This window comes from Equus caballus, chromosome 24, assembly GCF_041296265.1.
Source record: "Equus caballus isolate H_3958 breed thoroughbred chromosome 24, TB-T2T, whole genome shotgun sequence".
In the NCBI taxonomy this organism is placed as follows: domain Eukaryota; kingdom Metazoa; phylum Chordata; class Mammalia; order Perissodactyla; family Equidae; genus Equus; species Equus caballus.
The window spans coordinates 47,953,565-47,966,355 of NC_091707.1; the positions used below are offsets into that span (position 1 = coordinate 47,953,565).

The 12,791-nt window shown below is 37.0% G+C and overlaps 1 protein-coding gene across 4 annotated transcripts in view; it reads right to left on the reverse strand.

Moving 5' to 3' along the window:
- TRIP11 (thyroid hormone receptor interactor 11) overlaps positions 1–12,791 on the reverse strand; it is a 64,349-nt gene that overhangs the window by 46,306 nt on the left and 5,252 nt on the right. For 2 of the 4 annotated variants that reach the window (XR_011432109.1, XM_001494620.5), the window contains exons 2-4: positions 10,195–10,256; positions 4,821–4,931; positions 1,570–1,848 (exon numbers count right to left, since the gene is read on the reverse strand). Coding sequence is in view for 3 of the 4 variants with exons in the window: in XM_001494620.5 (XP_001494670.3) it covers positions 1,570–1,848; positions 4,821–4,931; positions 10,195–10,256 (452 nt within the window). In the remaining variant the exon portion in view is untranslated. The remainder of the gene's footprint in view (positions 1–1,569; positions 1,849–4,820; positions 4,932–10,194; positions 10,257–12,791) is intronic. The other 2 variants (XM_005605407.4, XM_070249777.1) reach the window with 2 other exon arrangements.

The following is a 12,791-nucleotide window of genomic DNA, read 5'->3' on the forward strand; positions in this document are numbered from 1 at the left end:
AGCAACACAAAGCCGCCACAGTGTGACAACTGACAGACAGGTGGTGTGCTTCCCTGAGTGGGAAAGGAACCCGGGCCGTGGCTGTGAGAACAGTGAATCTTAACCACTAGACCACCAGGGCTGGCCATACAACGCGTTAAGGAACCAAAAGCTGCTCTCTGGATGAAAGAAGGAACACAGTATAATGGAGAGAACACAGGATTTGGAGCTGAAAGACATGTGTTTCAATCACAACTTAATCACTGGGACAATGAGTACATTACCTAAATTTTTATTTCACTTACCTGCAAAATAGAGGTAACAAATACCACACATAGTCATTAAGGATCATATAATATATAGTATGATAGTATATATGGAAACATCAAGTATAGTACAAATATTAATTTTCATTATGCCTTGCTAGAAAATTAAGTCCCCTGAAAGGTCCTAATCATGTCTTTTTCATCTTTATATGCCAGTACAGGTCTGTCATATAGTGGGCATTCAAGGCACGCTGAAGTAAAACCAACCAAAAGTCCATCTCTTCTCTATGAACTCTTACCCTAAGTAATGTTTCTTGAAATGAGTTCCTCAGGTTATCACAAGCACCTGGGGTATTTACCTGTTTGAATGCAGTTTCCAACACCCTGAAATAGGCTACACAATCCTAACCCCTGCAGGGAGGACAGGGAATTCAGTTACCAAGTACCCAAAGTCATTCTCACACATACAGAGCTTAGGAACTACTACTTTTTAGAGAGAAGATGAACACACACAGCATCCTCTCCAAGGTTTACACAGGGTATTGGGAATGTCTAGCAACTTGAGAAGCAAGGAAGTCATTTTAATTGGGAGCATTTCTCCCTCACCTTAGACTACAGTGACAAAAACAGAAAATAATCCCCTCACTTATATATTTTATTTTTCTCTACACTGATGAAATTAAATCCAAATGAACAATGTTCCGGTTTATTCTGGGTCTCATGTCTATTGACAACCTCAATAGTATAGAAAATCTCATCTGTATGACAAAAAAGTGCTCCCTGGAGGAAAGTTTACAGCCCAAGATAGCAAGGGTTTAATTTCTAATGCACGAGAAACAACACAAAATACTTTAACATATTTTACAACACTATCAGATTTTCATTTTGCACATAACTAATGCAAACAGGAACCTCAAACATCATCTACGCACACAGTGTCCAATCTGGTTCCTTGGAGCCCCAGCTTCCAACCAAGCAGCCTCAAGGACTCCAGGGGGAAAGGCACCGGTTAAACCACAGCAACTCCAGTTCCACTTTCTTTAAGCCCTGGCCTTATAACTTTTTATTTTAAACACGGTTCTGCTGAAACGTGGTTCTGCTGCTTTAAATTTTTTTGAAAATTTCTTCCAAATATTATACAGAAGGGGAAACTGAGGCTGACAGAAAGATAACCTGACTAAAATCACTGAGAAAGTCACTGGCAGCAGAATTTGAATGCAGGTTTTCCATTTCCCAGTCCAGGGTTCTTTGCAATACCAAAGCTCCACACGGACCAGTATTCTTACTCACTCATAGTTTTCAAAGTCGGGAAAATTTTACCTACCTGAGCAATATGCCTCCAATGGCCAACTTCAGACTCAAGTCTTGAAACTTCATTTGATAATCTGTTTATTTCTTGTTGCGATGAAATTATGTCACCAAAGTCCATGTCATCGTCGTGGAAAGCTGAAGCATGGTGGCTGACACCATAGCCAAATGAAGACGACGCAGTGGTTGCTGGTACGCTGCCAGCTCCCGAACTCACTGACTGCGCGGCTGACTGCAGCTTCAGCAGCTGGTCCTGTAGCGCAATCTGTCTGGCTTTAAGATGGCTGATTTCCACCTATATATTTACAACCCTCATTTTAGAGAAGGTATTTTAAAATCATCACATTGATCTTTTTATAGATTCATAACGTTAAACGTTCTAATAATTTGTTTAAGATTATCCAATGATGGTACTCTATCAACTGAATCCAAGCCTTCTATGACATCTCGACCATAACATTTTTATTTAAAAAACAAACAAGGTTAATGTTTCTAATAGTATGAAGATCAGAATTTCACTTATGTGTTAACTAAAGCAACGAATTTCTCAAACATAGGTTTACTATCTTCTACATCTCAGGTAGTACAGGCAATTTCTTAGGGTTCTGTTTGTGATTATCCAAGCTCAAATGATGAGAAAATGAAAGCTGCGTCAGTCTATGCATCGGAAAGTTTCCTTAAAATATCTGTTGGAAGAGTCTTACCTAACCAATTATTGCTAAATTTAGCCTTAAAATGCACCATGAATCAGGAGTAACTTTGTACTGGTCTGCACAACACAGCTGGAAGGACACTTTGATTTATTAATCCAATCTTCTCAGATAAGATAACACAGTGAGCCCATGTTTATTAGCCCATGAGTCTTGAAAGGAAATCACAACACACTTAAAGAGGCTTTGGCATTAGCCTTGGCAGAGCGGCCAGTGAAAATCGGCTCTGCTCAGGGACAGAACAGTATAAAAATTCAGAAACCCTGAGCAAAGTTTTAACTGAAGGCTGACAATACCAAGTCATTGTCCAAAAGAGGTTATGAACACAGGACTTAACATAATGCCACATCCATTCTGAGTGAGAGATTACTCAAAACATAAAAGTGAGTAAGCTAGAGAGCTGAAAAAAGCTTTCTGTAAAACACTCAAACTAGTCCAGAAGACATGCTGCCACAACTGAGGAAAACCTGATACTGAGGAGATAGCCAACAAGTAAGTATATCTACATGTGTGACATCAAGCAATTAGACAAACAAAAACCAAACGCAACTATGTCAAATGTCATAACAAACAGGTTTTTCGTATCAGAGGCCCTTCTCTAACGGAGATTTCTGGTAGTGTACAAGTTTCATTCATTTCCCATAAATGACATGAGGCAGACTGCAGCTTTGGGGAATATGAACGTCACAATGAGAGCAGCAAACAGGTTCAGAAAATAGCAGATCTAAAGAATATTCATGTGCGCCGGCCCAGTGGTACAGTGGTTAAGTTCGCGTGCTCTGCTCTGGCAGCCCAGGGTTTGTGGGTTCGGATCCCAGGTGCAGACCTACACACCACTCGTCAAGCTGTGCTGTGGCGGCATCCCACATACAAAACAGAGGAAGACTGCCACAGATGTTAGCTCAGGGACAATCTTCCTCAAGCAAAAAGAGGAGGACTGGCAACAGATGTTAGCTCAGGGCCAACCTTCCTCACAAAAAAAAAAGAAAGAAGAAAAGAATATTCATATATTACCTTTCATTCTACTAAAAAGTACTGAAATGTACAATTTTTTCAAATAGTTATAATACAAACAAAGTTCTCATTATACAACATACATATTAAGTTGTAGAGTTAAAAAGTGCAAGCTCTAATAACACAGAGGCATTTCTAAACTTGAATGCTTAATTTGCCCTCTAATATCAATAGTTAAGTAGAAAATAAAATGCCGAGACTTTCCAGAGCAGTGTTTTCAGCTGGGATGTAAGCACCAGAATCACCTAGTGAGTTTTTGGGAAATACCAATAGAAGGACCCCTTCCCAATACATTAAATCAGAATCTTCTGGAGGACATGAGCATGCATATTTTTTTAAGGTGTCACTTATGATTCAGCTGTAAACCCTGGGTGGGAACTACCACTCTACTCTAACACCTGTAAGTCAGTGCTGCTCAAAGCGTAGTCATGGACTGACACCAGGAATTTCCACTAGCAGTCCATGACAAGATAAGGACAGAAGTTGAAGGAGTCAGGCTTGAAGAGTTTTAAAGCAATCTGGCAGAGTAATCTTATACCTGCTGAAACTTTAAAAAAAAAAAAAAAAAAGTGGGCTTTTGAGTTTAATTTGAACTTGTAACTTTGCTTTTTTATATTCATCTTATTTTTGTAGTAACCCATTTTTATCGTATTTTATGAAATCAATTTCCAAAAGATTGGAAATTTAAGTTCTTTTTTAAATGTCTGTATTTATCTTTAATGTGGTTTATTTGTATTTTTCATCTTAGTATGTCACTAAAGGAACTAGAAATCAATCTACCTAAATTTTAAAAACCCAAATATGAAGTTATGGTAGATATGAACATTTAATTAAGAAGCTGAAGAACACCCAAATGGATAATAAAACAAGCAATGGTTCAATTAAATAGACGTATCTACTGAATTCCACTTATGTACTAAATAAAAGAGAATTCAACAGAACGAAACATGGGGATACAGTCTATATTTTAAGGATTCACAATAACATTGGTTAAATTATATAATCCCTATATGAGGACAGCTCAGCAAAGATAAGCCATTTCCAAAATAACCATTTCCAGCAAACTAATCCATTTATAGAACAGTATAAGTCTACTATAAAATACTTAATATTCTGCTTTTCCACGGGAGACCAAGTAAATGCCAATACAACATATACTAACACTTGTAGTTAAAATCACTTTTTAAAAAAAGGAATGTCATTAGCAATGATCCACTGATTTAAAACAATTTTGGGTAAACAGATAGGGAATTAGGTTTCATAAAACCAGAAATTATAAGCAACAGATGCCTGACAATATTTTATATAAAGACTTTTCTTCTTTTGGAAAGGAGAAATTAAACTCCACGAAGGTTAGTTTATGTAATACAAACTTCATAGAAAAGCTTACAGAGTTCTTGTTAAATTAGTGACATCAAACTGAGTTGGGAATTATTAACTTCAACACACTTTCAATATTTTTATGGACCTAAATATAGCTCTTAAAAACTTTCATAAACACACTTCCGCAAAATGAACATGAAGGAACTGTAACAACCTTTACCTCTTTCTGTTGGAGTTGACTGCGATAACTTGTAGACTGCTGCTTTATTTGAAGTTCTGATGCTTCATGCTTCTCTTCTAGATCAGTGCAAAGCTTTTTAAGCCTCTCATTCTAGAAGCAAAGAAAAAAGTATTTTCCACAAAAAAAACAAAAGTAAAAATGTTACTAACAGTTATGCACATGGCATTATGAAAAACATACTGCTTCATACGATAAAAGATGTAAAATATAGCCAGTTTCAGACAGAATTCTGGCCTTTAAAATATATTTTCAATTAAAGCTACTAGTACAATAAGCATGTTTACAAAGATTATGCATAATTCTGAACAAAAGTAAAAAAAAAATGCTCAGTTTGATTTTCTGCTAAGAACAAGCCACTGATGAATGCTTGCCCATCTTTGTATACGCAGTGTCTAGCATATAGTAGGCAAAGTCTGGTAAATTAATGAACTAGATCACATGTGTGAACTTCTGTTTTCTCCTCAATAGGAGAACTTTTTTAAACAAAACTTTTTAAAAAAGAATTCTGGCTGAAGTACAAGCAGGAGGCCAAGACCTCAGATTACTTGTGTGCCTGAACTCCAGGCTCCTGAGGCACCTATGAAAAATCCAATCTGAAAACCACTACTAAAACTCAGTTTGAAAAACTACAATTAGAAGTACACAAAATAGGGGGCCAGCCCCGTGGCCGAGTGGTTAAGTTTGCGCACTCCACTTTGGCAGCCCAGGGTTTCGCCGGTTCAAATCCTGGGAGCGGACATGGCACCACTCATCAAGCCATGCTGAGGCGGTGTCCCACATGCCACAACTAAAAGGACCCACGCCTAAAAATACACAATTATGTACTGGGGGGCTTTGGGGAGAAAAAGAAAAAATAAAATCTTTAAAAAAAAAAAGAAGTACACAAAATATTCTAATTCAATGAATCTAGACATCACAGTCTGTTAAGATGTTAGAAAATATGAAAAAAATACTTAAATTTTATGTACCTAAATTATTCACTGTTTATCGTTCTTTGACGTTTGAAACGAATAAGGACATAATGGAGCGAGAGAAATGGACACAAAAACTTTCTAGAAAAAGGAACTTACAAATTATTAGAGATAATTTACAGAGAATTCTACTAATATATCTATAAACACAGTTTAACAATAACTGAGAACAAGGAGACTGATGGTGAAGACTTTTTCTCTTTATGGATGTCATCTGTTTTCTTCTTTTATTGTTAGTACCAACAAGCTGATTCCGCTTCTAGCGATCCTGTGTACAGCAGAGCAGAACCCGCCCCATTGTTCTGCACCATCTTCTTAGCTTTCAGCATCACAGCAACTCGCAGCTGCCACAGTATGACAACCAAGAGACAGGGGGTGTTCTTCTCTGATCGGGAAAGGAACCCAGGCCGATCTCAACCACTAGACCACAAGGGCTGGTTTGTTTTTTCCTTATATTCTAGGAATTTCTTACATCAACAGACGTGAAAATTATGACCCAAGGAGATTATATGAATTTCCAGAGAAAATCAATGGAGTAAATTAAAGGAAAAAATTACAGCATACATAAATCCTAGTTTGGGAGTCTATCTCCCGAAATCAAACACAGACCTTGGTTATCTTGAAGAAATAATAATAAGAAACAGGACCAATGGTTAAACAACTAATACCTTCCATTGTATTGGCTACATTTGCATGATTTTCTGTGAGCTGTTAACATGAAAAACACCATACATAATTGAAGCAACACAATATACTGAAATCAAAACCTAGTCAGAAAAGTCCACTCTAGGTTTTCTTACATAAAAATATCTAAGGCTATTTGTTTAATTCTGATTAATAACTAGAATTCAAAAACTTTGAATTTGGCCAATACCTCATTGGTTGTCTCCTCTCACCTCCCTAGCCATGAGAGTCAGAATGGTTGAAAAGCACGTGAAGGACAGATTCTCTCCATGTGGGTGACCCATAACATACCAGGAGTTATCAGTGGCCACATTTTCTATTATGTGGAATATGGAGCAGAGGGGACTACTTTGAACAAAGAATAAACACACAAAAAAAGAACAGAGAGGAATGAAAATGAGAGAGACCGATTCCCCATGGCTTCCAGTTCTGGTGGCAGCCACTTCCTCAAGGCTACAATTTTGCTCTTGGAATCCATGAGGAATTCATATCCGTAAATTATTCCATCCTACTTAACTCTTGTTCTACCATCAAGGTTTACTGGAACCAATTTTAGCTTGTGAGTTTCTTTTTTGTGCAGTCCTAACTATCTGTAAGGACTGATATTTATGACTTTTATTCTTTCTTAGAGGTTTTCCAATAAACAGAGAAAATCTGCTTATTTTTTCTTAATAGAATAAAACTCATTCTATCTTGCGATTATTGTAAGAGGACATTGGATCCTTTTATAAATCTAAGAATAATCATGGGATCATAATGATCTTGTTTTTCCTGTATCTTGAAACATTTAAAAACAATTAAAATTGAAACATTTTGCTATTTTATCATCTTAAGAATTATTTTATAATTATTCAATTATTCCCAACTACGCTAAAAAAGACTTCAACAATAAGTAAATGGAAGACTGATGAAATCACCCACAAGAATGATGCAATAGTGAAATAACCAGTTTTCTGACTGCATTGCCCAAACTATTGCCAAAGTCTTTTAAAAAGGAAAAGCAATCTGGAGACACCATCTTTGTAGCTTTTTTTTTCTTTCATTGAACACAGCTGAAAATTCAGAATTTTCATTTTTCAACAAAGAGAAGAAAACTGACCAAGGAAAATATTTCACAATTATCAGATGACTAAGAAGATAAATGTAAAGAGGCAGAAAGCAGTACTCTAGAGCCTAACAGTTATGGTGAAACTGAGTGTAGAAGCAAAATCTCACACAAGTCTTCAAAGAACAATATCCTAGATGAATTTTCTCAAACTCAAGAATTGATGAGTGAACAATATATTTCTAAGAACAAAACGGAAATATGGTGTTCTCATAAAGTTAGTCATTCAGTAAGGAAAGATTTTATCCTGCAATATTTTGTGACAAGGACCTGAACCATTCCACTTTGCTAAATGGATATGTGACAGTATTCTTTCATTATATATGATATTCATACACCAACATTTATTTGATATAATTCATTCACAAACAAATGCTGAAAGCAGGTGTGTACACAAAGGTGACTGGGAGGAAACAGATGACAGAAAAATGAAAAAAATTCATGGTATTAATCATTCTAATTGGTATTCATAAATTTAAGAATAAAAATGCTTTATAATTATGGAGCAAAGATGACAGCCATTGTCTCTCCAACTAAATCATGAGCCACCAAAGTTTTCAAAAGTATTGGCTGTCATGACACAAGTCAAGAAAAAGAACCAGAAATAAGGATAAGCTAAAACCTATCAGGGATAATTGAAATCCGGAATCAGTATTTACAAGATAAGATACAATCCAGTTCATGCGTAAGAGTTAATAAGCAGTTAACTGCACTCAAAGAACATTGCTTATTTTGAGTACATATGTTTTCAAAACCAGAAACATAAGGAACAAAAATCTGGATTTGCTATATATTAGTTCTTATTAAAATTTCTAATAAAGTTTTCCATTATCACTTTAGTCTTACTTCTGCAAATTACTTGTAAAATGATTTAATATAAAAAAATGTAAGAGCTCACTGGATCCAGATAGTAAGTGTGATAACGATTTTTCTTGGCATAGAGAGTTAAATTAGCTTAGGCTGGTTACTGTGACTTGCAACTGAAGAAACCTAACTAATTCAGTCAGCTTCAAATATTAACATCGATAAACAAATCTAATTTCCTCGGAAAACACACTGCCCTCTGCCTATACCAAAGCTTTCTAAATAGAATTTTATGTTGTAAGTTTCCTGACAACTTCAATCACATCTTCACCTTATCCTCGTATTGCACCGCTACACAAGGGTCAGGGTACGAAGTGCTCATGTGCTGACATAAGGCAAGATCACGTATAGTCAAAACCACGAGAGAAAATGAGGCCCTTGGGAAGTCCATCTGTTTCCCTCCAGTATTTGAGCAGCTCACGCTACTTTGAATAAGCACCAAATGAGGAGACTGGCTTTCACTTGGGGATGTACTATACGAAAAATAAGTATTTCTACACACTAGAACCATACTTGCCATTGTCCAACGATAACACTATGAGAGAGATCAGAACTGAGATCAACAGAGGGGCAGAAGATTTCTATCTCCCCTCTCAAGCTCAATACAGAGCAGACATTCATTAAGCAGATCAATCCTATTTACTTTTTCCCTCCCAAATGTACACTGGCAAATTTACCTAAATTAATGCCACTACACACAGCTCTGCCATTTAATTTTTCTGGGTGAGCCTGTACTAATGTGCTTTCTCAAGGCTTTCTTTAGGGACTATAGGGACTAAAGAAGCTGTTGAGTTCATCTGTTACTAAAACACCTACCTATTAGATAATTACAGCTAAGGTCTCTTAAGCGCCACCAAACTGCCATCTTCTATTGAGGCGGAATCTACTGTAGTTCCTCTTGAGAGGTCCTTCTACTTTCAAATTCCACAATCTCATCTGGGTAATCCAGACCAGAGATCACTAATGCTTGTTCGCAGTAAATATTTTCTTAGATTTAAATTCAATTTTCTCCTTTTATGGGCTTAGCAGAAAGGAGAACATGCTTACTACAGTCCCCTAAGAAGATGTTCTGCTGAAATACTCTTAACTGTTCCCTCACTATTCTCATGCAAAGGCTAAGGAGTTGAGTGTCTTTAGTACTTCACAATAGATCCCACTTTAAATCCTTTCCTTTTCTTTATGACTTTCCTCTGAACCCTTTCCAAGTTTTCCTCATCCCCATTAAGTACAATGTCCAGAGCCAGTCACCATGAGGCACTGACTAATAACGGAAAAAAGGGTAAAATTAACTTGCTATTCCTATATTCTTAACTTCTTTGCTCACAAATATCACTTTCTTTCATGTTAGGGGATTAAAAACCTCTAGATTAAACAGAACTGCATTCTGCACTTACATGAAAATAAATGTACTACTGCAATTTAGCACACTGTTAGAACAGTAAACCCTTGATAATGAGAAATTGTTGCCACTAGTATTTCTACATTGGCAGCTTTCCCACTTTCAGCATACAGAAGCACAGATGGGAATGTTAAATAGCAAAATGCAGTAACATGTAAACATATTCTCTAAAGGAAAATGATAACGCTTTAAAAGACTGACATAAAGGGGAAAAGAGAAAAAGTGGTAAGCAGTGCATTAAACAGAGAAGACTGAAATAAAGTATGAATAACTTTCATGGCTTCAAAAAGGAAAAATCTAAGTTCAATAGTAGTCTTTAATTTTCCTTACCTCTGATCTTAAGATTGCATGAATGGCTTCAATTTCTTTTCTCCTAGAATTAGGTAATTCTGCTACGAAAGAAACAGCATATACTGAATATATGATCAACATCATGTTAAGTAATTAATAGACATTTTAAGGAAAATATATTTCACTGAGCTTTAAACAGAATGGTATGCTGACCTGAGAACAAATTCAGAAGACAAATATCACTTGATTTTTATCACAACTTTTTATTGCCACAAATGTTCTTTATTGTCACATAAGTCATTCTTTTTGCCTATCTTCTATACCCTAGGATGTCTACCTTTACTCCTTGGAAGTATTCACTGAAATTTTGTTACGGAAAATTAAGTTTTTACAAATTAAATCTCTCTCTGTTGGCTTAGTATAATTTTACATGAAACTATGAAACTGGGGTTTAAGATCTTCTAACTTCTGCACCCAATTTGTCGGAAGTACCATCGAGTCAATTCCAACTTCTAGCGACCCTGAGTAGAGCAGAGCAGAACGCTGCCCAGCCTTTCTGCGCCATCCTCTCACGGGACCCCTTCAGACAGTGCTCTGCTGCTATTCGTAGGTTTTCATGGCTAACTTTTCAGAAGTGGGTGGTCAGGCCCTTCCTCCTAGTCTGTCTTAGTCTGGAAGCTCCGTGGAAACCTATCCACCCTGGTGACCTTGCTAGTATTTGAAATATCAGTGGCGTAGCTTTCAGCATCACAGCAACACGCCACAGTATGACAACCCATAGATCTGCTCCCAATACTATCAAATAATTAATGACCTATAAACAAAGAATGAAAATGCACTAAAAGAACACTTATTTCAAGTAACAAGGACACAATTTATCTAAAATGGGGAATGAGCTCAGTCTGGTTTTGCACATTTTCATTTAAAAGGAGGGTCAGAGGGCCAGTACTGCCAAAATGACACTGTTGATGGTGCCAGAAAATCAACATCCACAGAGTTAGATTTTTTCCTAATTACTAATATTTCTCATTACAGCACTTTAATACTATAAAAATAACTTCTCTGAATTACAGTTTAAATCAAAAGAAAATACAAATGGGAACCAATAATAACAGTGACAAACCCACTCTTCTTCTTTTGAAAATTACCAGGTAGGGTTGCTTCTGTGGTTCTTTATACATCTTGCTTGAAACTCTGACAAGACTGTCTAATTGCCACTCAGAGGAGAACAAATTATAACCTAATCTGTTGAGTAAGGTAATTGTTAGAAGCAGCAATTGTTTCAAAGGGGGATTAAAAAACGTTTATGCAAACTTTCCCCTCTTACCCCGCACCAAAAATCCCTGCCTTTTTAAGAATAAAAGGGAAATATTATGCAAACCAAAAAACTCTTCCTTAATGAGGGAAAACAAAAAATAACAGCTACGGTTTATTAATGCTTCCTATTTGCTAGGTACAGTGCTAGGCATTTTACACTCATGACTTCATACCTCATGATAGGTATGGTTATCTCTATGTAACAGATAAGGAAACTCTGCTTTTTAGAGGATAAGTATTTAATAATTTGCTGAAGATCCCACAATTTGTAATGCATGGAAGTGTAATTTCAATCCACATCTGATTTAAAAGCCCAAGCTTCTGGGGCCGGCCCCGTGGCCGAGTGGTTAAGTTCATGCGCTCGGCTTTGGCAGCCCAGGGTTTCGCCAGTTCAGGTCCTGGGCACGGACATGGCACTGCTTGTCAGGTCAGGCTGAGGCAATATCCCACATGCCACAACTAGAAGGACCCACAACTAAAATATACAACTATGTACTGGGGGGCTTTGGGGAGAAAAAGGAAAAAATAAAATCTTTAAAAGCCCAAGCTCCTAACCTTGAATAAATCAGTACAGTGTTTGCAGAACAGCAACTTTCTGATATTGTAAACACGGATGCTTTTCAAGCTGTACCAACAGTATTATTTTGGAACTGTTATCTTGTTCATTGCTGGCACAGGGCAGACACTCAATAATACTTGTTGAACGAACAAATGAACTGTACTCTGACGCTACTTTTAAACGATTTACAAAATCGATAAATTAGGTGTTAAGCAAGTCCTATGTTAATACAAAGGGAAAACAATAAAAGCATTAAGCAACTTTGCAGATCTTTAATCACTCACTCAGCAAAATTTTTACTGAGCATCTCCTACGCACGAAGGAAGATGCCACATGCTGATAATATAAGGATAAATACAATACAGTCCCTACCCTGGGCATCAAGGAAAGAGAGAAATTACAACTCAACACGGTAAGTGCTGTCAGAGAGAGATCCACAAAGTTCTGTTAGAACACAGATCGTGGCAATCAACTCAATCTGCCAGGGAGTGAGAATGGTTTCACCAAGTACTCGAAATGTAAGCGGGTCGTACAGGGAAAACTATTCTCCAGGCAGAGGAGGGGAAAGGAGGAAGTAGAAAAGGAAGGGCTTCTATGCAGAGGCTTGCAGTTGTGTAGGTACCTCACAAAATTCCCTGTGGCACAAGCTCTGGATGCAAGCCTGCATGTGTATATGAAAGTGCATATTATGGCAATTGGGACAGAAGGGGAGGGAACAAGAGGTAAGACCAGGAAAGACAGGGTGAACCCAGAGAGAACA